We start from the raw sequence: 25,902 nt of genomic DNA, 5'->3' as shown, positions 1-25,902 counted from the left end.
ATGCTCGCTCACCCTCCTCTGCTGCCCACGGGGCTGTCCCCCCTCCTCTGCATCACCACCACCAGCCTTGGTCCCCCAGGACCCAGAAGGATGCTCGCTCACCCTCCTCTGCTGCCCACGGGGCTGTCCCCCCTCCTCTGTTCCTGGCACCTGCACTGACTCCAAGCTCAAGGCATCAGGACGCTGGGCCACGTGCACAACCAACTCTTTAATCCTTCTAGAGGTGAGCTGAGAGCTCTGCAGAAACCCTCACCAGCCGCTACAACGCAGCCGGCTCTGGGGCGGCAGCCTGGACGACAGAGTGGAGAGCTAGGGTCAGGGCCGCAGGGCTGTCCTCAAGCGACCCCCATCGCAGAGCGAGCGGTACTCACGAGGCGGCCGGGGAGGAGTCCGAGACGTTTACGCCCTCCGGCCTGTGAGTGACCTTCTCGGGACACCCGCCGGGCCAGGTGGGACCAGACCCAGGCAGACAGACCTCCTCGGGGAGGTGCTGGGCTCCCTGCTCCAGGTGGGCGGTGGTTTAGGACTCCCGCAGGGCTGGCGGCTGTGGGATCCAGGGACAAGTGTGTAAGAGAAGGCAGCAGGATCAGGCGTGCGCCCATTACCGGGGTGTCTGGAGGGAGGGTGGGAGACAGGAAGTGTGGGAGGCAGCGGCGTGGGTGAGCCTGGGGGGCTACCAGCCAACCAGCCTCAGCTCGATGGTCTCTCCATCCTTGGGTCTGTAGTCAGCAATACCTGCAGAAAGAGGTTGGGGGGTGGGGGTTAACAGGGCAGAGTGTACCCCATCCTGACCTCACCTTCTAGACCCCTGCCCTGTAAAATGGGCTCAGGGCTCGGTGGTGGGAAACCCAGGTTCTGTGCAGAGCCAGTCTGGAGACTCTGAACTCAGTGTGACCTCAGGGTCGCTGAGACCCACAGGCTCACTTTGCAATGGCGTACCCCCCAGGGAGGTGGGAGGGCATGAGATGGCACCCTAATAACCATCATGGGGCCAAAGGAACCAGAGACCCTGACAACACTGATGGGCAGGGTCACCGTCTTCACGGTCCCCCCGAGGAGCCATCCAGAAGAGGGACCTGCTCGGGGAGGTCTGGGGAGAAGTAGGACCACGAGGGAAGTCAGCCTTCACTCACGAGGCACCATCCAGGCTCCAGCAGACTCCGGGGTTCAAGCCCCAGCTCTGTACTCATAGGGGTGTGGTTCTGGGCAGCTTATGTAACCTCTCCGAGCACTGGTGCTCCCATTTCTAAAACGAGGGTAGTCATGATACCAACAACCCAGCCTCCTTTTTCCCAGGGGAGCAGGCCTCCTGCTGGACCGGGGGGCCGGGTTGGGGAGGTAGAGGACACCACCGCCCACGTCTGCCTTGTGGCTGAGTCCATCAGGCTCTCCCCCTCGGCTACCTCCTCAATCCAGCCTTTATCGGTAATAGAGGCCAGATCCGGTCTCTCCATCTGTCGCCTCTTGGTTTTATTTCTCAATTTTTCCAGAAGCCAGGCAGGGAGAAAGATGGCTTTTTACTAGGCTCCCTCAGTCAGTCCCACCTTCTGTAAAGCACATGGCCCAATCCCCTGGCACATGGCAAGTGCCCCCTAGAAGTCCCAGATACCAGGAGCGGGGACAGATGATCCTTAAGAGTTTGTCCAGTGATAGGGCTGATGCTCAGGGATGCTATGATGGCGTGGGGCGTTAAAACTGGAGATGCGCTAAAGGCCCAGCGGGAGTTGATAAGCTGCGATCCACCCATCCCACTCCACACTGGGGCTGGGCCCTGACTGGCAAGCCAGGCTTTGCGACGGTCCCTTCTCTCTAGTCAGTGATGGGTGCAGAGGGGCGTCTCCTGGCAACAGGGAAGGGTCTAGGAACGCGCCTGAATCCCAAGTCCGCCTTCAGGATGCCAGGAGACGTGTGCTGGGCAATTCACAGACAAGTTTCCTGCCTCACAAAAGGGAGCAGCCCCGGGAAGACACCGAGCAGCTTCTCTGGAGGAGGAAGCCAGCAAAGAGAGGAGGAGGGTCGCAGGGAGGTGGGGCTGGGCCTGAAATCCTTACTCCCACTGGAATCTGGTCACAGGAGCCAAGAGATGAGCCAATGAAAGCTGCATCGTGGAAGCTAGTTCGTGTCACATTACTGTTCCTTGCAGCCCAAAGCACCCTGCTGGATGATATAGCCTATGTGGCTATTACAAAGAAAGGGGAAGATCTGCATATACCCGCATAGAAAGATGGCTACCATATGTTAAGGATGAAAAAGATAAACTGCAAAACGTGTATCGAGTTGTGCCATTCAATACGCCAGCCATTAGCCACATGTATCTACTGAGCACTGGAAAGGAACCAAAGAAAGATGCAAAATATGTCATCAATAATTTTGCGTTGATTACATCTTGGAATGATATTGGATGTACTGGATTAAATAACATGTATTGTTAATGTTAGTTTGATCAACTACAGAATTTAGGATTACATGTGACGAGGCTCACATTTTTTTTTCTATGGGACAGCACTGCTATAGAGTATGGCTTCATTTTCACGAAAAAACATATGTACATATTTTTTTAAATTACCTGGAAGAAAATATACCAGAAGTTAAAAAAAAAAAAAGTTAATCGCTGGGTAGTGGATTGTGGGCAATTTTAAATTTCTTCTTTTTTGCCTATCTGCTTTCCGAGAGTTGCCACAGTGACATACACAAAAGTTCTTAAGAATACAGTTAAATGTATTATATGCAAGCTTGAGTGTCAGCGGTGACCTGAGGCTGAGCACCAGGAAGGTTCTGGGGGAAAGCTGGGGTGAGTTGACGAAGCCTGGGTTCTGGGACAGGGCTGGGCTGGGGAACACGTGCGCAGGGGGCTGGCCACCAGACTCACCTTGCTGCAAGGGGGTGTCAGGATCTCGGAGGACCTGCCAGAACTCACGTTCCCCAGCCTTTCTCCCCAGCACGGAGGTCAGGAAGGGGCCAGACAGGGAGGCCTGTGTTCTAAACCTACCAAAGGGACAGACAAAGAGAAAGAAAAGGTGACTTTTGCTCCCGTCGACCCAAGGGCAGAAGCTGAACCACTCACAGAAAACAAACCTTGCCCTCACTTTCAGGGCAGTACTGGCCAAGCCCTTCCTGGGCAGCCTCACCAGGCGCCCTTCCTCCACACCTCCTCTCCAGCCCCCTAGACACCTCCCACTCTGGGGGCTGACCTTGCAGCAGGGTGAGAATCAGAAGCTGCCCACGCCCAGAGTGAGGCCAGCAGGAGGAAGAAGTAGAGCAGGTGAGACAGAGGCAGAGACACCAGTGGCGTTTTCGTGGCTCAGTTGTTGTTTAGTCGCTAAGTCGTGTCAGGCTCTTTGGGGATTCCATGGACTGTAACTCGAAAGGCTCCTCTGTCCATGGCATTTCCCAGGCAAAAGTACTAGAGTGGGTTGCCATTTCCTCCTCCAGGGGATCTTCCCGACCCAGAGATCGAACCCGAGTCTCCTGCATTGGCAGGCGTTTTTTTTTTTTTTTACCACTGAGCCACCAGGGAAGCCCCCTCTGTGGCTCAGGGGCACCCCCATTCTCTCAGCTGGGCTGCTCAGTCTTCCCTCTGAGTCTACACACCCCATGCTGCCTGCTACTAGAAAGGCTTGGATTAGATTCCTGGCCTTTGCAACCAAGACACTCCACACCACCCCTTCCTGAGCATGGACACGGCTGCCAAAATGACTCTCTTCAAATGCTGTGGCTGTCCTCTCTCCTTATCAGTAGCATTGGCCTTGGAGATGGAGGGTTTTCATAGTTTTAAGAAACAGAAATGCCCTCAGGGTGACCTGGTCAAAGGGAAGGTTTTAGGGAGCAGCCCGTACCCAGGTCTCGGGGGCCATGTGGCTGCCCAGAGCGCTGCTGGCCTGCCTCGCTCCATTGCTCTCTCCCCTCTTTCTGTCTCTTCCTCGCCGCCTGTCTCTTCCTCTCTCTCCTTCCAGAGTCCGGCTTTCTCTGCCGTGCACTCATGTGCCTCGAACATGCCTCCCTTCTGGCCCCTGAACCCAGCTCAGGCACCCTCTCTACCACCAAGAGAATCATTTCTCAGATTGGTATCCCTCACATTTTCTCAGAGGTCCTGCAGTTCTGAATAAAACTGTCCAAGTTGGGACTTCCCTGGTGGTCCGTGGTTGAGACTCTTCGCTTATACTGCAAGGGAGTGTGGGTTCGACTCTGCTATGGAAACTAAGATCCCACATGCTGTGGTGTGGCCAAAAAAAAAAGTTCAATTTTTTTTTCCATTTTGATGACAATGTCCAAACACGACCTTGGTAATCCCAGGTGGCTCAGTGATAAGGAATTTGCCTGCCAATTGCAGGAGATGTAAGAGATGCGGCTTCGATCCCTGCATTAGGAAGATCCCCTGGAGAAGGAAATGGCAACCCACTCCAGTATTCTTGCCTGAGAAATCCCACGGACAGAGGAGCCTGGCGGGCTACCGTCCATGGGGTCGCCAAAGAGTCAGACACGCCTGAGTGACTGAGTATGCACGTCTGCTAGGTGATCCCAGAGCCTGCCAAGGGCACCCGGTGTGTGTGGGCCCCGCGACGCGGCCATCAGCGCACTGCAGGCCACGAGGTCCGCTGGGAGGCACTCATCCTCTGGGCCGGATCCCCGCCGGGGACCCCTCCCATCTTATTCAGGTGTGGACACGGCGGGGCCCAGAGCAGCGCTCTGGAAACACTCATCTCAGATCCATCCCATCTCAGGGTGAGAAGCAAGAGGAAGGCCATTGTCCCACCACACTCTGCAGAAGGCTTGGCCAGGTGACTCCTTCATCACAGGGATCGGACCAGGATCGTTTGATACTAAAAAGTCTCATCCTTCTGAAAGCTAGCCTGTGTTGAGCACTTACTAAGTGCGTGACCCTGTGCACAAAAAGCATGTGTTAATACCATGTCCTGTCTGTGCCCTCATGCCCTAGCTCCCGAACGGGCCCTGGCGGGTGGGAGGTGAGGGGCACCATGCCGTCCTCATGAGCTGCAGGGAAGGCATCTGGCCTGGTCCCCAGCTGGAGAGCTGGGATTCCAGGGTCTGCCTTGGGAGCCTGCTCTCCCAACCCTGACGCCTGTTTCCACCACAGCATGGGGGCGCCGGGGGCGCAGCAGGTGGGAGAAAGCCTGGGCCTCTCCCGAGGGAGCCCTGTCTCCATCCCCTGCCTCACTGAGTCCTGTTTCGGGGGATGCCAGGTCGGGTCAGGCGAGGGCCGGGAGGTGGGGAGGTCTCACCTGAATCTTCCATGCTCCTGGGCGTTCTTCAGGATGTCTTCCAGGGAGGAGCCAGCAGGGACAGAGACAGAGTGTCTGTATGAAGGGGAGATGCCGGAGACCTTCAGCAAGACGTCAATGAACTTCGGGACTTTGGCCTGTGGCGGGGTCTCCAGAGCCGGTTCCAACAGGGCTGAGCCAGGGAGAGGGGAAGGGGCAGCCACTTTGAGGGTAGGGGGCCAGGCCTTAGTCCTCCTTTCTTTCCAGGAAGACACTGCAGCCCACTGGGACCTCCTCCTTCCCCTGGGTCCCCTCCCCGTCAATACCACCACCAATACCATCCAGCTGCTTTCCCAGCCTCCCCAGCCCCTCAGCTCCCACATCCCCCACCACCCAAGCTCAGGCCCCTCACTGGTTTCTCTGCTCCAGTGTCCCCCTCCCACCTACCTGCCCCCCTAGCAGCCCCGGGGGTTGTTAACTAGAACATACATCTGTTCATGTCATCCTCCGTTACTTCTGAGGGATCCCCTCCTTTTCATCCTCCTGCCTTCCTGCCACTCCAGCTCATCCTCCCAGACCCCACGCTGCAGTGAGACCCTCCCCTCAATTCCAGACTGTACGCCTCTGAGCCTTTGCCCTTGATGCCCCCTCCCCACTCTGCCTTCTGCCTCTCTTCTCCACTGGCAAATCCCACCCACCAACCCTAGTTCCTCCCTCAGATGAAGCCCTGATTCAGGCAGCTAACTTCATAATTCAGGGAGTCATTATGAGGTTGGGAGCTAATCAAAATGTTAGCTGGGGAGCTAATGTCTCTCCCCATCCATCCATCCACCCATCTATTCATCCATCTATCCATCTATTCATCCATCCATCCATCCATCTATTCATCCACCCATCCATCCATTCACCCATCCATCCATCCATCCATCTATTCATCCACCCATCCATCCATTCATCTATTCATCCATCCATCCATCCATCTATTCATCCATCCATCCATCCATTTATTCATCCATCCATCCATCCATCTATTAATCCATCCATCCATTCACCCATCCATCCATCCATTCATCTATGCACCCACCCATCCATCCCTCCATCCATCTATTCACCCATCCATCCATCTATGCACCCATCCATCCATTCATCTATTCATCCATCCATCCATCCATCTATTCATCCATCCATCCATTCACCCATCTATCCATCCATCCATCCATCTATTCACCCATCCATCCACCCATCCATCCATCCATCCATCCATCCCTCCATCCATCTATTCACCCATCCATCCACCCACCCATCCATCCATCTATGCACCCATCCATCCATCCATCTATTCATCCATCCATTCATTCATTCATTCAAACATTTCTGTACTGGGCATCACACAAGGGGCTGAAGAGTCACAGCAGGCCCAGAGCTCACCGTTTGGGGTCTCCCTCCCCATACTGAGCGTCTAGAACCTGTGAAGGCATCTTAGCTGCAGGTGTGTCCCACGCACACCTGCAAACCCCTGCTGACTCAGCAAATCAAGATGGAGCAAGATCCCCCCCACCCCCACTGGGACAGGGCGACTTCAATGCAGATTGAAAAGAGTGGGGCTTTTGTGAAAAGCCAGCTACCTCTTGGAGCCTGGCAGTCTGGGGAGATGAGATCCACATAGCTCTTCTGGTTCAGGACAGGCAGCAGCTGAGAGATCATGAGAGGGTTCTGGAAGGTCTTGTGCTGTAGGCTGGCCTGCAGAGCAGCCTTGGCTTTAAGGCAGGCTGTGCCCAGCTCCACCGAGGGCCTGAGGGAGCCCATCAGCAACTGGGGACAGAATGGGGAAGAGAAGGAGGAGGGGGGTCAGAGGGGCCGGGTCTTCCAGCCCCTGGCTGGTCCACTTCCCTCCAGCCACTAGGGTAGAGCATGGCCCCGGAGTCTCTTCCCCACCTGCAAAGCCAGAGGGGTGCTGTAGACATTCCCGAAGTAGCCCTCTGGGGTCTGGGCCTTCAGGATCTTCTCTTGCACTCTCTTGAGGGCCAGGTTGATCCGGTTTCTCTGCTTGGGGTTGAGGTTGGACAGCTCCAGACAGGAGAAGGCCATGCCTGCCATGGCCATGGTGTCTGCAGGGGACAAAGTGATGTCTTTGCTTTTTCATACACTGCCTAGGTTTGTCATAGCTTTTCTTCCAAGGAGCAAGCATCTTTTAATTTCGTGGTTGGGGAAACTAAGTTTCCAAAAGCTGTGCGGTATGGCCCCCCCCCACCCCCAAAAAACAAAAAACCACAAATGAACAAACAAAAAAACTCCCCTGGTAATTCTAAAGTGCAGGCAGGTTTGCAAGCGAGTGGTGTAGGATAAGGTCCTCTTGACCCTCCCTCCCCCAGTCTCTCTCACTGACCTCTATCCAGTGACTGACCATCCCAGTTTGCCATCCTGGGAACTGGGCAGACTGGGCTGAGTTGTTCCCCCTAGCTGGTGGAAACTTTAAAATGCTGCTCTGACCCTATTGCTCCCCTTCCTCCAGCCCTCCCGGGGCTGCCCATTACCCCGAGGTCCTTCCCTGGGCTGACCCTGCTTAACTCTGTCCCCTGTTAGTGGGAGATGCACCAGGGCAAGAGAGGGCCCTGGAGACCCACGTCACACAGGAAGGAAGCAGATCTGGAATCCAGGTCTCAGGCCTCCTGGTTCATTTTTGGTTGTTTTGTCCCTTCCCAGATTATTCGATGAGAACATCATAGCTGTGTGTCTAGCACTTTCTCCATGCTGGGCGCCATGCTATATCCTTTACTTATTAGACATCTCCTTGCATGAGGCAGGGCGCTCAGGGCCGGTGCACTGGGACAACCCTGAGGGATGGATTGGGGAGGGAGGTGGGAAGGGGATTCAGGATGGGGACACATGTACACCCATGGCTGATTCATGTCAATGTATGGCAAAACCCACTACAATATTGTAAATAGTCTCCAATTAAAATTAATTAATTAAAAAAAACCAGACATCTCTTACTGAGATGCTGCTGCGGGGGTTATTTTACCAGAGAAGCTGAGCTAGAAAGGCCAGCTGAGCTGCCCGGGGTGCCCTGCAGTAAGAGTGTGGTGGAGGATGCGGGGAGGAGAGTTGACTCACAGACCCTGCACCACAGTGAGCCCTCATTCCGCCTCCTAATGGACCCGAGAGGAGGGGTCCCAAGGAAAGGTGAGCCTGGGGCCAGGGGCTGCAGGGGCGCCAGCCTGGCCTTCAGGGTGCAGCCCACTCACCCACAGAGACGTGGTCCTGCAGGAGATGCGGCTTGTGTTCCACGGCGTACAGGAGCTTGCCCACCACACTGTCGTGGACTCGCTTCTGGTGGACACACAGGGCCAGGATGCCCAGGCTGTACTGGTAGTAGCTGGTGCGGGGGTGACCCTGGTGGTTGTGCCCTGGGAGCAAAAAAACCACGGGGTGGGAGCGTCACGCTTGCCCCTCCCAGCAACCAGCCACCTGCCAGCACCCTGACACCCTCCTTTGGGTGGTGAAAGTGAAAGTCGCTCAGTCGTGTCCAACTCTTTGCAACCCCATAGACTATACCCTCCATGGGATTCTCCAGGCCAGAATACTGGAGTGGGCAGGCTTTCCCTTTTCCAGGGATCTTCCCAACCCAGGGATCGAACCGGGGTCTCCTGCATTGCGAGCGGATTCTTTATCAACTGAGCTATCAGGGACCCTTCTTTTCTTCACCCGCTTGACTCATACTTGCTGAGACACCACTGAGTGTCAGGCACTGTGCCCGGAGGTGTGAACGGTGATGACAGGCCAAGCACAGCGCAGCCAGTGCTAGCTGAGGACTTGCTCAAACCCAGCCCAGGCAGCGACATGTCAGTATGCGGCTGGCTGTTCTCGTTTTCCGAACAAAAGTTTGCCTTCTCCCTGGGCCCCCAGAAGCAGGGGAATAACAAGTCTAGGTGAGATCAATTGCTGCTTCTTTAGGGAAAAAATCAGCCTGTGTTGTTTATCAAGCCACTTTAACTTTTTAGGTGTCCAAGTAGAAATCTGGTGTGGCAGTTTTTCCTAGAAGCCATAGGAGAGAAGATTTCCCTGGGGGTTGTGGTGGTTTCTATAAAGAAAGCTGAGCACCGAAGAACTGATGCTTTTGAACTGTGGTGTTGGAGAAGACCCTTGGACTGCAAGGAGATCCAACCAGTCCATCCTAAAGGAGATCAGTCCTGAATATTCATTGGAAGGACTGATGCTGAAGCTGAAACTCCAACACTTTGGCCATCTGATGCGAAGGACTGACTCACTGGAAAAGACCCTGATGCTGGGAAAGATTGAAGGCGGGAGGAGAAGGGAAAGACAGAGAATGAGATGATTAGATGGCATCACCGACCCAATGGACATGAGTTTGACTAAACTCCAGGAGTTGTTGATGGACAGGGAAGCCTGGTGTGCTGCAGTCCATTGGGTCACAAAGAGTGGGACACGACTGAGCAACTGAACTGAACTGCAGTGGGGTGGGGTCTGCCTGGGGAGGGAGGAAATGCTGAGTGCTGCCCTCTGCTGGTGGGGTGTGGGCACAACCTCGCCTCTGCCTCAGGGATATGCAATTGCTCTCCCATCTGAATTCTCCCTGTGAATTCTGAGCCGCTGAGAGGGCTGGCTGCCATGCTCATGAGACCATGATTATAACTGAATCGTGTACTGAGGTCCAAGGGGCTGAATAACAGAGGTCTCTGAATAGCTGGGGAGCCGGGGCAGGATTCTCTCTGAGGCAGTGACCCAGGGGAGGGAGGGAGGGAGGCAGAGGCCCACAGGAGTGAGCTAGAAGCGGAAGGAAACCTTCCAGATAGGGGGTTCCCTGGATCTGTCAAGACCCTGGTTTGCAAGGTGAGCTGAGAGATATGGCCGGGGTGACGAGAGCCCACAGAGGGGCGGACAAGTGGCTGGGCAGGGTCTGCAGAGGAGAAATAGGCAGACAGACTGAGCTTGAGGGCTGTGAGCACAGCAGCGAGCAGCTCCTGCAGGGTTTACGCAGCACTAACAGGATCAAATGTATATTTATTTTAGTAAAAAAAAATTTTTTTTGGCCACACCTCGTGGTATGTGAGAACATAGTTCCTCAGTTCAGTTCAATTCAGTCGCTCAGCTGTGTCCGACTCTTTGCGACCCCATGAATCGCAGCACACCAGGCCTCCCTGTCCATCACCAACTCCCGCAGTTTACCCAAACTCATGTCTATTGAGTTGGTGATGCCATCCAGCCATCTCATCCTCCTCCTGCCCCCAATCCCTCCCAGCATCAGGGTCTTTTCCAATGAGTCAACTCTTCACATGAGGTGGCCAAAGTATTGAAGTTTCAGCTTCAGCATCAGTCCTTCCAATGAACACCCAGGACTGATCTCCTTTAGGATGGGCTGGTTGGATCTCCTTGCAGTCCATGGGACTCTCAAGTCTTCTCCAACACCACAGTTCAAAAGCATCAATTCTTTGGCACTCAGCCTTTTTCACAGTCCAACTCTCACATCCATACATGACCACTGGAAAAACCATAGCCTTGACTAGATGGACCTTTGTTGACAAAGTAACGTCTCTGCATTTTAATATGCTGGCTAGGTTGGTCATAACTTTCCTTCCAAGGAGTAAGTGTCTTTTAATTTCATGGCTGCAGTCACCATCTGCAGTGAGTACACGCCTCCTCTATTGGAAAGTGGAGTTTTAACCGCTGGGCTGCTGGGGCAGTTCCTAGGTTTATACTCTAAGTGCTCACTCTGTGTGGGCCGGGTTGAGTCAGGAGGCAGGAGAGGAAGCAGAGGGAGGCTAAGGAGTAAGGAGGCTGGGCAGTTGTCCAGAGGAGGATAATCAGACCAAGCTTGGTGGCTGAGCAGCAGGACTTGCCAACAGAATGCATGCAGGATGCAGGAAAGGCTTGATTAAGGATTCCCCCTGGAGCAGGCCCAAGCCTCGATAAATATCAAGACAGGCAGAGCGGAGGGCAGGAAAGAGGCTTGAGGAGAAAACCCAAAGCGCTGATGTGCACGTTCCATGATGCTGTCCGATGCGCCCTCCCTGCCCCTGGCAGCCCGCGCCTCCTCACCGATGGCCCTCTTCTCGTCCTCCAGGAACCGCTTCAGCTGGGAGACCAGCCTGTCCCCCTTGCGGCCTCCGATGAACTCGCAGTTGGCCCGGAGAGCCAGCAGGTAGAGGGCCAGCTGGCCCATAGAGGGCTTGGCCTCGGAGTCATTGTCATCCTTGTTGGAGGCAGGCCTAGGACCAAGCCAGGGAACAACACTTTTGTGAGAAAGGGCCTTCCCGGTGAGCCTGCCTTGGGGCACTCTCCCTGCCAATAGGACAAACTGGAAAAAAAAATTCCTAGTGGTTGGAAAGTTTCTGAGACCTGCCAGAAGCAGATGTAGTCAGCGATGTAAGTTGTGAGGTGTACATCATACATATTTCATAAAAATGACAAGTTGAACTCAAGGGCAAACTCTGAGAGCTCTTGAGTCCAAGTGACCTGTCTGGCCCCCCCACTGTGGCCACGCTTCCCCTGAAGCCTCCCTTTCTTCCTCTCCTCGCCCTGCGTCCACTTCCCAAGCAGGAGACGCTCTCTGACGGTCCTGACCCTTCACCCCTCATTCAAACTCCCAAGCTGGACCTCAGGACAAGCCCCTCCCCCCTTAATAGCCCCTGGAAAGGGAGCGCAGATAGTCCGATGCTGCCGCTGGGCTCAGTGTGAAAGAGTGCGGCCATGGATTAGTGATGTCTGCCTCAGTCGGGCAGAGGGCGGTACAAAGGCCGCACAAGGGCCCTGGATTGGGATCTCCAATCCGGTCAGATCAACCCCACTCCACAGATGGAGAGAGGCCCAGAGGAGGTGAAACTTGCCCTAAGGTCTCCCAACAAAGCAGAGGCAGGCCCAGACCGGAGCGCGGGTCTCCTGCCTCCTAGGATGAGGGGCTGCCCCGGAGAAAGGAGGAGAGAGCATGGCCGGACCTCAGGAGGCTCTGCTGGTAGCTGAGCTTGAGGCTGTGCAGGTAGTGGGCCTCCTTGGCCCCAGCCTGCAGGCTCGAGAGGCGCAGGCCCACGTAGATACTGGGGTTCAGCTGCTCCTGGGAGAGCCGGTCCATCCAGGGCAAGAGGCGCTGGCCCAGCCTCTCCACCAGCGTGCTGTCCACCTCGGTTATCTCTTAGGAAAGAGAAGAGGCCAAGTGAGGGTGCAGGGCGAGGCCACAGCAGCACCTTATCAAGGTATTTTCCAGGGAATAAACATCCCCACCTTTATGGCCACCGGCCACACACCTGACTGGTATGGGGGAGTCTGGTTGTAACAAGAGGCAGCCAGTATCCCGAAAGAGTGGCTGGAGTGGGCCAGGAAAGAGGTGGTGGGCCCAGGGCAGAAGCGGGTACCAGACAGCCACTCTGCCCATCAGAGACTGGCCAAGCGACGGGTGGTTCCCCAGGCACCGCGCCCCACCCGCCTTGGTCCTCACGCCAGCCCTGCCTGCGATGTAGGTGCTGGGAGCAAAGAGAAAACAGAAGTTCAAAGCTGTGGGCGTGTCCCACCCATTTACAGAAACTTCGGCCCACGTGGGAACAGGTTACAGATCCAGTTTTCAAAACATAAACAGACTCACAGATGTAGAAAACAAAACGAAAGTTACCGTGGGGAAAAGGGGAGAGAGGGATAAACTGGAAGATTGGGACTGACATGCACACACTGAAAACGTTAGTCACTCAGTCGTGTCCACCTCTTTGCAACCCCATGGACTGTAGCCCGCCAGGCTCCTCTGTCCCTGGGATCCTCCAGGCAAGAATACTGGAGCAGGTTGCCATTCCCTTCTCTAGGGGATCTTCCTGACCCAGGGATCTCACCCAAGTCTCGTGCATTGCAGGCAGATCCTTTACCATCTGAGCCACCAGGGAAGCCCATGTACATACTACTCTGTCTGTATATATATAAAACAGATAACTAAGTAAGGACTTACTGTATAGCACAGAGAACTTTACTCAATAGTCTGTATGATCTATATGGGAAAAAAAATCTTTAAAAAAAAGTGGACATAGGTATACACATAACTCATTAACTTTGCTGTACAGCAGAAATTAACACAACATTGTACATCAACTCTATTCCGATTACAAAAAAAAAACAACACTGCAGGCTGCCCGCTGGCTCACTGGGGCGGTCTGGTGAACTTCCTCGGGGGCAGGTCTCAGAATAATGCTTTTCCTGCCAACTGAGTTTAGGTGAGAAGGACCTGAGATCGGGAGCTAAACTGCTGGAAAGCCATCGTCATTGTCTGCAGCCATTTATCTGTGTGCTTCGGGATTCACCCACAAGGGAAGCAGAAGCCTCAGGGGTATTTCCCAGTCCAGCAGACAGGAGCCGGCCTCCCTTGGGGACGGGATCTGGGCTGAGCAGGTGGCCTTGGACTTTTGCCAGCTACTTCCTCCTAATTGGTTAATGGTGGCTCAGATGGTAAAGCATCTGCCTGCAATGCAGGAGACCCGGGTTCCATCCCTGGGTCAGGAAGATCCCCTGGAGGAAGGGAATGGCAACCCACTCCAGTATTCTTGCTTGGAGGATCCCATGGACAGAGGAGCCTGGCGGGCTACAGTCCATGGTTTCCAAAAGACACGACTGAGCGACTGCGATTTCACTTTCTTTCCTCCTAATTGCAGTGGGGATTCCAGCTGCTGGGCAGCTACCCCCCACCCGCCCCCACCCCCAAGAATGGAGCAAAGGAACTTGAGGGGAGGGTACTTCTCTTTTCCTTGCTCTTTCTCTGTGGCTTTCTGTGTGTCCACCGCCATTTCTATAGGAATTTCTCTCTCTTTCTCTCTGGATCTATCTCGTTCTCTCCATTTTTCAGCCAGTCTGTCTGCCTATTGGTCCTTCCACAGTTCTCTTTTCCTCTCCCTCTTCTTCAAACCGGAGAGGGAGCCCCTGGCCCAAGCCAGGGCTCCAACCTCCAGCGGGTGAGTCAGCTCTGGGATTAGAGAGACAGGAAGACAAGCTGGTGCTCTAAAGAGAGGCAGGTAAACCCGATTCAGTCTCAGCAGGAAGGAGCCGGGCAGATTCCCCCGAGGCAATAAAAGTGAGCCTGGGTGAGCGCGCTGCCCTCTGGGCCTGGGGTTCACAGGGCCGCCCAGCTCTGCCAGCTGAGGACTGGCTCTGACAATGGGAATTCCATGCAGGAGCTGGTGCTGGCATCCCTGTCATATTCACAACCACACGGGGCTTGAAGCTGGCAGAGCAGAAATGCTTGCGTCACACCAGGAAGAAGGCCGGGGAGCATTTTCAACCCCTTTTACGAGTGAGGGAATGAGACTGGGGGCGACTAAATGGCCTGGCAGCAGTGGGCTGTACCCCCAAACCCAGCCCAGCACTCTAAAGGGGTCAAGCCTATGGATGAATTGTTGAAAGGCTCATACCCAACAGAGGGTCCTGGGTCACCCCTGGGGACTGTCTGGACAGGAACCAAGAGCCAAGGGCTTGAGAGGTCAGAGACTCCTGGTGCCAGGGGAAGACCCTGACCTGGAGTTCTCAGAACCAAGTTCCAGCCAAGTCCTGGAAAGCCAAGGTGCCTTGGGCAGGCAGGTCACCTGGTCCCTATGACCCTTGACCGCTTCATCTGTCACCTGGACACAAGTGAGCCTGCCTCTCGGTTTCTCCATGAGTCACAAGAGATCCTGCTGCTGGGTGCCTCCCTTCCTGCCTCTGTTTCCTGCGGGGCTCCAGGGCGTCAGCAGCCCTGAGCCTGTGTGCTCTGACTCCCAGACAGGCCCTGAGAGGCCCCCGGGGGAGCAGGCAGGCCCCTGGATGTGGAGTGCAAAGCTAATGCCTTGGCGTCCTCACACCCCGGGTCTCCACCTGCTCACTTTCCCTCTGTCTGGGGTGGCCCCCCCTGCCCCCCACACTCCTCTCCTCGCCGCCACCAGCGCCTTTTCCTCCTTTGGGTCTCAGTTCCTGCATCGCCTCCTGGTCCTCGGAAATCCCACCCTTTCTCCCTGAATTGGCGGCACCCAGCTCTCTCCCTCCAGGCCGGGGGCTTCCTTTGGCCACAGCCCCCAAGCCCAGCACTGACTCGCCTCTTGACCACTGTCCCTTTCACTAGAACGGAAGCTCTATCTAGCTGGGGCAGGGCTGGGACCCCTTTCTTGCTCCCTGTTTTTTCTCCAAAGCCTAGTCCCACACTTGGCATAGCGAAGGCTCGGTCAACATTTACTGAATGAATAATCAACAAATGACTGATGTCATGGAAGCGATCTTGTCTGGTAGCAAGTCAGACGTAGAGTTCATCTCAACACAGCGCGCTAAACGCGTTGAGGTTCAGGGAAGTCCAAACTGCCGTGGGAGCCCCGAGGGGCGGCTAAGTCACCCCCCAAACACACATCCGAGCCTTGGTTTCTCCCCTTGTATAATGAGGGGCTGGGACAAGATGGTCCTCTCTCCAGGTTAGATCCAGTTACTCACCGCAGATGTTGGCTAGCGCTCCCAGGCCCCCCAGCAGGAAGAGGAGGGCCCCGAGGTGCCCCATGGCAGGAGCAGGGGGTGGACAGCAGGCGGGGAGCGGGACAGGCTCCTAGGGCTGGCCGGGTAGAGAGAGGCTCTCCTGACCACAGTGGTCACTGCTCCGAAAGAGGCAGCTTCCTGTCACTGATTAATCCCTCCACGCCCGGCAGCACATTGCTACGTCAGCAGAGGGAAAAGGGAAAAGGTCTGTAGCTGAGGGGAAAGGGAGGCCAAAGAACAGGGGAAGGAAGGGCAGAGCAGCGCGGGCCTTCCTGGAGGCGGGGGCAGGGGCGAGTGCGGCCAGCCACACTTTCCCCGCCGCCCGAAGAGCCCTGGATGGGGGTGCAGAACGTCTGACTGCTGAGTCTGTCCAGCCACGCCTGTCTGTATGCCCTCGGTAGACACGGTAGGCTAGGGTGCCTACCTGCTACCCCTCCCAGAAGGAGCCCCTGAAACTGCCCACCCCGGCCTGGGACAGGAGAACGGGACTGGGAGCTGGGACAGTCACGTGAGCAGTCAGCTGTTCTCTGCCCGCCTGCTCAGAGGGGGCGCGGCCGCGGGACCCGGACCAGACCGCCCAGTTTTCTCAACCAACCGGAAAGATGGGCGCCTCCTGGGAGACAAAACAAAGCAATTTAGGGAGCGAGATTTAATCGTTAGACACACGAAGCCACGGTTAGCAGGGCCACTTGCAAGGACTAGGAAAGTCACCTAGAAACAGTCTCTGCGAGGAGAAGAGAGAACAAAGGCTTCCCCGTCCACCAAGCCCCACAGAAGAATCTGTGTCCAAGAGTTAGCTCTGGAGGTGCTGTGTTACCTTGGCCTCTCTGAGTCTGAAATGGTTTCTCTTGTGTGAGTCAAAAGGGTTGGAGGAGACCATTCTAATTAAGCTCCCTTCCAGCTCAACCTTAGACCTTAAAACATCTTTAATCACTTGCAAATACAATTTTTTTCTACAATCATTTTATGGGTAATTGCCATGGTTCATTTTTTCAAGATAATCTGGTTTTGTGCCTGACTTCTCACAAGCCAATAAATACAGACATAAATAAATACAGATATGTGCATCTGTTCACGGAAGTACTTTGCAAATACAGAATTAGACTGTCCGGTGCAAGGAGGCTGGGTGTTGCCCATCAGGGTGAAGCTCTCCTGCAGCCCCTCGGGTTCAGACTTTCAGGGGGACCTTGGAACTCTGGGGGCAACAGAGCGGTCATGGTCTGGGACAGGGCTGCCCGGCTCCCCAACCCTCGGCAATGATTCTGTCTCCTGCCATCTCCACACAGCAGCCTCTGTGAGAAGCAGCTTCCTTGGGAGAGTCACCACCTCCGCCCCCTGAGAACTTGAAGGTGCCGCTGGTGACTAGCCGGGGAGGGGGTGCATTTCCATAAATAGTAGAAATAGACCGACTGACTGGGGGTGGAATGTTTTAGGTAATGCGGTCAGGGGAAGTGAAAAAGGAAATGATAATCGTTTGGTTCAGGACTTCTGTCTGGGGGGTCTGGAGCTGGGAACGTGGCTTCCCAGGTGGCTCAGGGGTAAATAATCTACCTGTCAATGCAGGAGACATGGGTTTGATCCCTAGGTAGGGAAGATCCCCTGGAGAAGGGAATAGCAACCCACTCCAGTACTCTTGCCTGGAGAATCCCATGGACAAAAGAAGCCTGGCGGGCTACAGTCCATGGGGTCGCAAAAGAGTTGGACACAACTGAGCGACTAAACAACAGCAACAAGCCGAGAAAGTAAACACTGGCTTGGAACGGGCAGGTAAAAGTTTGCGTGTCTGGGCATCAGGCAGGCACAGACACAGCCAGCTGCGACATAAACAGGAAGCATCACTTCTCCCAAGGTCACATCACAGCTGTAAAGTGTCCCAGTAACCATGCTGTTTGAGTGACTATTACTTTTTTTACCGGGATTTCTTTTTCCCCCTAAAATCACAAACCATCAGTAATTTGCTGTTTGAAATTGTTAGTAAGAAAGACAGTATCGGAGGCGCCAAGTCCCTTTGGCAAGGGAAGCTGCTCCAGTATGTATTTTCCGGACTCAGCAGTCCCTGCCTGCCTCAACTTTGTAGTTTTCAGGTAAACAGGATACTTTGCTGTCCAGACCTCAAGCTGACCCTTCTCATGCAGCCCTGCGCTGTGTTAAACCCACCAAAATACTGCTTGATTGGGACTTCCCTGGCAGTCCAGTGGTTAAAACTCCTCGCTTGGGGTGCGGGTTCCATCCCTGGTTAGGCAACTAAGATCCCCAATGCATGTGGCCAAAACAATTAAAACTAAAAATACTGTTTGGTTTACATTTTACCTAACCCAACCCTTCACCCAAATCCTGTAATAACCTTTCTCTTTGTGTGGTCAGACCCCCACAGTTCCTCCACCTCATCTCAGTGGATCAATTGAGCTGATTCTGTTAGGTTAAAGTGTTCTTAGTGGTCTCAGAATGACTGGGCTAGGACACAGCCTAAGAAGGAATCCAACAGGAAAAGAAAGTTACATTGTATCTATGAACCAGGAAACATTGCACAGCACAGGGAATACAGCCAGTATTTTGTCAGAACTAAACATGGAGTACAGCCTTTAAAATTTTTGAATCACTATGTTGTACCCCTGAAACTTATACGACATTGTACGTCAACTATACTTCAATTTAAAAAAAATGGTGAAAAAATATATGCATGACGGTGGCACGAGGAGAATGAATATAACAAATGCATGACTGTATGGTCACATACGGGATATCCATTCTCGTAATTAAAAGTGAGTTGGGAAGACCCCCTGGAGAAGGAAATGGCTCCAGTACTCTTGCCTAGAGAATCTATGGACAGAGGAGCCTGGCGGGCTACAGTCCATGGAGTCCCAGAATCGGACACGACTAAGCAACTAACATCCTCACCTTCACATTAAAATCTTAGAGCCCATTTAACGTAGAAAGATGTTCATAATTAATCTTAAATTATAAAAATGATGTAAGTAACACATGTGGGTTGCACAAAAAATTAGAAAACATGTTAAGGGAGAAGAAGGAGATAGAGGAGGCAGTCCAGTGGCTAAGACCCTGCTCCCAATGCAGGAGGCCCGGGTCCCATCCCTGGTCAGGGAACTAGATCCCACACGTCACAACTAGGAGTTTGCATGCTGCAACTGAAGACCCCGCATCGCCACAGTGAAGATCAAAGACGCCCTGTGCCACAACCAAGACCTGGACAGCCGAATAAATAAGTAAATATTTCAAAAAGAGTGGCGGAAAGAGTGCTGACTTCAGAAACTTCTATAGCCAGTGAGGTCTGTAAGAATAAAGGTAAACGGACCCGCACATAGGCACTGCATCACGAGGGCAAGGATTGATAACTCCGCTGCTAGTAGACACTGCTGTTGCTGCTGTCCAGGAGCTCAGCCGCGTCCGACTCTTTGCAACCCCATGGACTGCAGCACGCCAGGCTTCCCTGTCCTTCACCATCTCCCAGAGCTTGTTCAAACTCATGGCCATTGAGCTGGTGATGCCATCCAACCAGCTCATCCTCTTTCGTCCCCTTCTCCTCCCGCCTTCAATCTTTCCCAGCATCAGGGTCTTTTCCAATGAGTCAGTTCTTCTCATCAGGTGGCCAAAGTATTGGAGTTTCAGCTTCAACATCAGTCCTTCCAATGAATATTCAGGACTGATTTCCTTTAGGATGGACTGGTTGGATCTCCTTGCAGTCCAAGGGACTCTCAAGAGTCTTCCCCAACACCACAGTTCAAAAGCATCAATTCTTTGGTGCTCAACTTTCTTTATGGTCCAACTCTTACATCCATACATGACTACTGGAAAAACCATAGCTTTGACTAGATGGGCCTTTGCTGGCAAAGTAATGTCTCTGCTTTTTAATATGCTGTCTAGGTTGGTCATAGCTTTTCTTGCTAAGAGCAAGCATCTTTTAGTTTTGGGGTTGCATCACCATCTGCAGTGATTTTGGAGCCCAAGAAAATAAAGTTTCTCACAGTTTCCACTGTTTCCCCATCTATTTGCCATGAATTGATGGGACTGGATGCCATGATCTTTGTTTTTTGAATGTTGAGTTTTAAGCCAGCTTTTTCCACTCTCCTCTTTCACTTTCATTAAGAGACTCTTTAGTTCCTCTTCGCTTTCTGCCATAAGGGTGGTGTCATCTGCATATCTGAGGTTATTGATGTTTCTCCCAGCAATCTTGATTTCAGCTTGTGCTTCATCCAGCCTGGCATTTCACATGATGTACTCTGCATATAAGTTCAATAGGCAGGGTGACAATATACAGCTTTGACGTACTTCTTTTCCAATCTGGAACCAGTCCGTTGTTCCATGTCCAGTCTGAACTGTTGCTTCTTGACCTGCATACAGGTTTCTCAGGAGGCTAGTAGACATATGTACTAGAATTGAACAATTAAATGTATGGCAGACTGCAGAGAAAGGGCTGGTTTTTCAATGTTGGAGAGGGGTTTACAGATAAGCACAGGGAGGAGGCTGGGATGATCCGTGTGGTGATGGGTTAGAGGTGTTTACATCAGTATGAGTTCAGGGTTAGCTTAATACAGACGTAGATGGTTGCATCCAGAGCTAGTGACGAGCACATGTGTACACAGCAAAACAGTATACACGAACATAACGTTTTGCTCTGTCAGCTGAGAGGGTCTAGAAGCAAAGATGCCACAGTGGCAATAAGATTACCAAGTGCCTAGGTTTTGGTTTATAAAAATGGCAGCCCACTCCAGTGTTCTTGCCTGGAGAATCCCAGGGACGCGGGAGCCTGATGGGCTGCTGTCTACGCGGTCGCACAGAGTCGGATACAACTGAAGTGACTTAGCAGTAGCAACCATTCTCCAACTAAAGAAACCAAGTTCCCCTGGTATATAAAAGGAACCAGGCTGATTCCAGGTTGGAATATTTTGAACAATAAAATAAAGTGATGTTAGACTATAACCAGGTCTTCCCTGATAGCTCGGCTGGTAAAGAATCCACCTGCAATGCGGGAGACCTGGGTTCGATCCCTGGGTTGGGAAGATCCCCTGGAGAAGGGAAAGGCTACCTACTCCAGTATTCTGGCCTGGAGAATTCCATGGACTGTATAGTCCATAGGGTTGCAAAGAGTTGGAATGACTGAGCGACTTGCACTCACTTTCACTTTCACTTCCCCTAGTATGGCTGACACCAGGACTAGGACAAGAAATATGCAAGATGAGTCTGGTGCATCTTATAAAGCTAGAAGGTAAGGAAGTGCATGCACTCGTGCACACACACACACACAGGGATAATGTCAAAAAGATACAAAAGCAAACAGAAAGGGCCCCCTAGTGGCCAAAGCTGGAATATTTTGAACAAAAAAATAAAGTGATGTTAGACTATGGGAGAAGGCAATGGCACCCCACTCCAGTAATCTTGCCTGGAAAATCCCATGGATGGAGGAGCCTGGTAGGCTGCAGTCCATGGGGTCTCGAAGAGTCGGACACGACTGAGAAACTTCACTTTCACTTCTCACTTTCATACATTGGAGAAGGAAATGGCAACCCACTCCAGTATTCTTGCCTGGAGAATCCCAGGGACGGGGGAGCCTGTTGGGCTGCTGTCTATGGGGTCGCACAGAGTCGGACACGAGTGAAGCGACTTAGCAGCAGCAGCAGCAGACTATAACCAGGTCTTCCCTGATAGCTCCGTTGGTAAAGAATCCTCCTGCAAAGCAGGAGACCCCGATTCGATTCCTGGGTTGGGAAGATCCCCTGGAGAAGGGATAGGCTACCCACTCCAGTATTCTTGGGCTTCCCTTGTGGCTCAACTGGTAAAGAATCTGCCTGCAATGTGGGAGATCTGGGTTTGATCCCTGGGTGGGGAAGATTCCCCTGGAGGAAGAAATGGCAACCCATTCCAGTATTCTTGCCTGGAGAAGCCCATGGACAGAGGAGACTTGCGGGCTACAGCCCATAGGGTTGCAAAGAGTCAGACACAACTGAAGCAACTTAGCAGACACGCATGCAGACTATGACCCAAAGTAAAAAATAAACAGCCATGAGTACATACTGATACAAATAAATGATTCAGTACATAAATACTGACATACACTGAATGTTTGCATGTCCCCCACCCCCCGCAATTCATGTGTTGAAAATTGATACCTAATGCCACGGGTTTTGAAGGTGGGGCCTTTGGGAGGTAATCAGGAGCCATCATGAAAGGGATTAGACCCCTTATAAAAGAGATCCCAATAGCTAAACAACAAGGACCCAGTGTACGGCACAGGGAACTATACTCAATATTTTGTAATAACCTATAATGGAAGAGGATGTTAATAAGAATATATTAAAAAAGAATACATACACATAGTAACTATGTATATATTTTACACATCTATGTAAAATAACTGGGGTCTTCCCCCAAGTGGCTCAGTGGGAAAGAATCTGCCTGCAAATGCAAGATATGCAGGAGACAAGGGTTTGATCTCTGGGTCAGGAAAATCCCGAGGAGGAGGAAACAGCAACCCACTCCAGTATTCTTGCCTGGAGCATCCCATGGACAGTGGAGCCCGATGGGCTACAGTCTGTGGGGTCGCAAAGAGTCAGACATGACTGAGCACATGAGTAAGATATAACTGAATCACTTTATTACACACCTGAAACTAATACATTGTAAAACAACTATATTTCAACTAAAAAAAATTTTTTTTTAGAAAGAGACAGCCCTCACTCCTTTAGCTCTGTGAGGACACAGTGAAAAGGTGGCTGTCTATAAACCAGAAAGCTGGCCTTCTCCAGACGCCAAATCTGTCCACCCCTCGGTCGTGGACTTTCCAGCCTCCAGAATTGTGAGCAGTAAATTTTTGTTGTTTATAAGCTACTAATGGGATTTTGTTATACCCTTTGGACAGACTAAGACAAATGGGTGAGAGACAAATCTCTCACGCAGAACAATTTCCAGTAATGAACATAGATACTCTGCCTTCAAGGAGGGGAAGCATAAGTGTGGGCTGTTCCGAGTGACTGCCTTCCAAAAATTACAGTGTGAAAAGGGGGTGGGAGGAACAGCATCTTTACCGGGGAGAAACTTGACAAGCACTGCCTTGACCAAATGACCAAAGCCAGCATGAACAGCGATAAATCATGTTGACAGCGCACACCCTTGTCAGGATGTAATGAGAATAGCACTTCGCCTCTGTGGTCCTCCTCCAACCCACAGTTTAACCATGAGTTTAAAAAAAACAAAACAAATTCCAAAGAAGGCACATCTACAAAATACCTGACCACGACTCCTCAAAACTGTCAAGGTCATCACAAACAAAGAAGATCTTAGCAACTGTCACAGCCAAGAGGAGACAGGACAACTAAATGTAACACGATGTCTTGGAATAGAAGGGAAAAAAAGGATAATAGGTTAAATTAAGGAAATCTGAGTAACGTATATTAATAATAAAGTATTGATATTGGTTCATTAATTGTAACACATACACCATACTGTTAGGTGTTACTATTAAGAGATTCTATGCTCTCGCTTCTGCTGCCGTGAAGCATCCAGGTTTGGTCCCTGGTCAGGGAACTAACATCCCACAAGTTTTAAAAAATAGTAATAACAATAAGAGAAACTGACTCTGGGGTACGTGGGAACTCTTTGTACTATCTACTCAATTTTTATGTAAAGCTAAAGCTGTTCTAAGGCTTCGCTGGTGGTTCAGTGGTAAAGAATCCACCTGCTAATTCAGGAGACGCAGTTTCCATCCCTGGGTCTGGAAGATCCCCTGGAGAAGGAAATGGCAACCCACTCCAGTATTCTTCTGGGGAAATTCCATGGACAGAGGAGCCTGGTGGGCTACAGTCATGGGGTCGCAAAAGAGTCAGACATGACTGAGCGACTAGACAACAACAAAGTTGTAAAAAAATAAAGCCTATTTTTTTAAAGGAGGAATTTCTTTAAAATGATCATCTCATCACTTGTGTGGACTTTGCAGGTACTTTTGCTCGTGCTCTTAAATAAGTCATGCCATGCTCTGGAGGGTCTACTGATTTTAAGCCACTTGGGGGTCTTCTGGGAGACGAGGTTAAAAGTGAAGCTATTTTACCAGTTGCTCAAAGACTCACTCACATCTTAATTTTAATTGTTCTTAGTGGAAACCAAAATCTTAGTATCATCTTTTTGAAGGTTTATCAAGTATCATAGTTGATTGATTTCTATTTTGTCTCAACCAGCCCTGTAATACTAATTTTATGCTTTATTTTGCAAATTTAAATTGACCTCTGCTGGATCCATTTACTTTTATGCCTTGGTCCAAAAGAATCCAACTTATATTTGGCAGTTCTGTACTTGGCCCCCCAAACCCAACTGTTTCCTACCAGGGCTCAGTGACAAGCCAGGAGGGCTTTCTTCAACGGTGTATACATCTCTGCAGCAGATGGCATGACCTGCCTGAGAATTCCAGAGTTCGGCCTTGTGATTCCCGCACTGGGGCTTGCCGTAAGCTCCACGCTGCCTCTTTCCCTCCACTGACTCCAGCAACAGCACGGTGTCGGCTGGATCGGGTGGTCCAAGTGGGGCACTGTTTGCTCTGCAGGCAGGACCTGCTTCAGAGCCCCGTCTTTACTTATCCTGCCTGATCAGCATGGTATCAGTATAACAGATCAGTGTAACGCCTGTGGGCTGTTCCCATGATCCAGATCTCTTCAGACTAATATTATGACGGAAAGCAGGACAGTAAACATACCCCAACATGAAACTAGATGAGTATTACTGTCAGTTCCATGAGGATGAGAACTGTTTCTGATCCTCTTTTTTGGGGCTCAAGGTATGCAGGATCTTAGTTCCCCAACCTGGGATCGAATCCGCCTCCTGCAATGGCAGCACGGAGTCTTAACCACTGGACGGCCAGAGAAGTCTCTGATCCTCTTGTCTAAGGAAAATAATGCACTTGCTTAATCAATTTCAGGAAACCATATACCTAGGGCTTCCCGGTGGCTCAGTCAGTAAAGAATCCACCTGCCGATACAGGAGACCCTGGTTTGATCCCTGTATTGGGAAGATCCCCTGGAGAAGGCAATGGCAACCCGCTCCAGTATTCTTGCTGATTTGCTCTAGCAATGAAACAATTTCAAGCACAGCAATTGTGATCAGGGCTATTACTTGCTTGAGTACACAGTAATCTACAGTCACTCTCTATAATCAATTCAGTTTCTGCAAATATCAGACTGATGAATTAAACAGACATGTGATAGAGACTGGGCTTCCCTGATGGCTCAGTGGGTAAAGACTCCGCTTGCAATGCAGGAGACTCAGGAGACAGGTCAGGAAGATCCCTTGGAGGAGGGCATGGCAATCCACTCCAGTGGTCCTGGCTGGAGAATCCCATGGACAGAGGAGCCTGGTGGGCCATAATCTAATACACACTTGTGATAGAGACCGCCGCCTCTGCACCCTTTAGATCCTTCATAGTGGCACCAATCTCTGTCATTCTTCCCTCTCTCTTGCCCCCTTTCTGGAACACTCCTCAGTCTTCTGCTGTGAGCACCACATCACTCTGGTTTTCCTCACACCTGTCTGGCAATTTCCTGCAAAATCTTTGAGTCACCTTTCCCTATCCAGTTTTCATTCATTTTCTGCTGTTTGTAGAATAACTAGATTTTTACTTTATTTTAGCTTTAATTAAAAGTATATATTAGGGCTTCCCTGGTAGCTCAGTGGTAAGGAACACCGCCTGCCAACGCAGGAGATATGGGTTCTATCCCTGACCCTGGAAGATCCCACATGCTGCGAAACAACTAAGCCCATGTACCACAACTATTGAGCCTGTGCTCTAGAGCCCTGGAGACACAACTGCGGAAGCCCCGGAGACCCTAGGGCCCATGCTCCACAAGAGAAGCCACGGAAATGAGAAGCACATGCACCACGGTTGGAGAGTAGCCCCTACTCACCACAACTAGAGAAAAGCCCATGCAGCAATGAAGATCCAGCACAGCCAAAAATAAATAAAAATATATTTTTCAAAAAGTACATGATAGAGGACTTCCCTGGTGGTCCAGTGGTTAAGACTCCACGCTCATGATGCAGGGGACACAAGTTTGAATCTTGGTCAGGGACTAATATCCCGTGTGCCTCAGGGCAACTAAACCTATGGCGCCACAACTAGAGAGAAGCCTACGAGCGACAACTAAGACCCAATGCAGCCCAAAGTAAATACAATTTAAAAAGAAAGTACATAATAAAACACACAGTTTTC

The 25,902-nt window shown here is 51.8% G+C and overlaps 1 protein-coding gene across 2 annotated transcripts; it reads right to left on the bottom strand.

Annotated features, from left to right (window-relative positions):
* Positions 1-189: 189 nt before the first annotated feature.
* TCN2 (transcobalamin 2) lies at positions 190-16,173 on the bottom strand. 2 transcript variants are annotated; one of them, NM_174195.3, is given in 9 exon segments: positions 190-735; positions 2,870-2,985; positions 5,241-5,412; positions 6,845-7,031; positions 7,155-7,327; positions 8,465-8,626; positions 11,277-11,446; positions 12,173-12,365; positions 15,657-16,173. In NM_174195.3, coding segments are annotated over 9 exon segments (1,299 nt in total). In that variant the 5' UTR covers positions 15,721-16,173; the 3' UTR covers positions 190-673.
* Positions 16,174-25,902: the final 9,729 nt, after the last annotated feature.

The sequence above is a fragment of the Bos taurus genome, chromosome 17 (genome assembly GCF_002263795.3).
Source record: "Bos taurus isolate L1 Dominette 01449 registration number 42190680 breed Hereford chromosome 17, ARS-UCD2.0, whole genome shotgun sequence".
NCBI classification, from domain to species: domain Eukaryota; kingdom Metazoa; phylum Chordata; class Mammalia; order Artiodactyla; family Bovidae; genus Bos; species Bos taurus.
The sequence above is the reverse complement of the archived record's forward strand: the minus strand, read 5'-3'. Positions and strand labels throughout refer to the sequence as shown.

Bases quoted from the DNA above. Each gene is read 5' to 3' on its own strand.
- TCN2 (XM_059875870.1), bottom strand. From the start codon at position 15,720: ATGGGGCACCTCGGGGCCCTCCTCTTCCTGCTGGGGGGCCTGGGAGCG. The intron at 7,032-7,154 runs GTGGGGAAGAGA...TTCTGTCCCCAG, and splicing joins GCACCCCTCTGGCTTTGCAG to TTGCTGATGGGCTCCCTCAG. The intron at 5,413-6,844 runs GTAGCTGGCTTT...TCCCTGGCTCAG, and splicing joins AGACTGCCAGGCTCCAAGAG to CCCTGTTGGAACCGGCTCTG.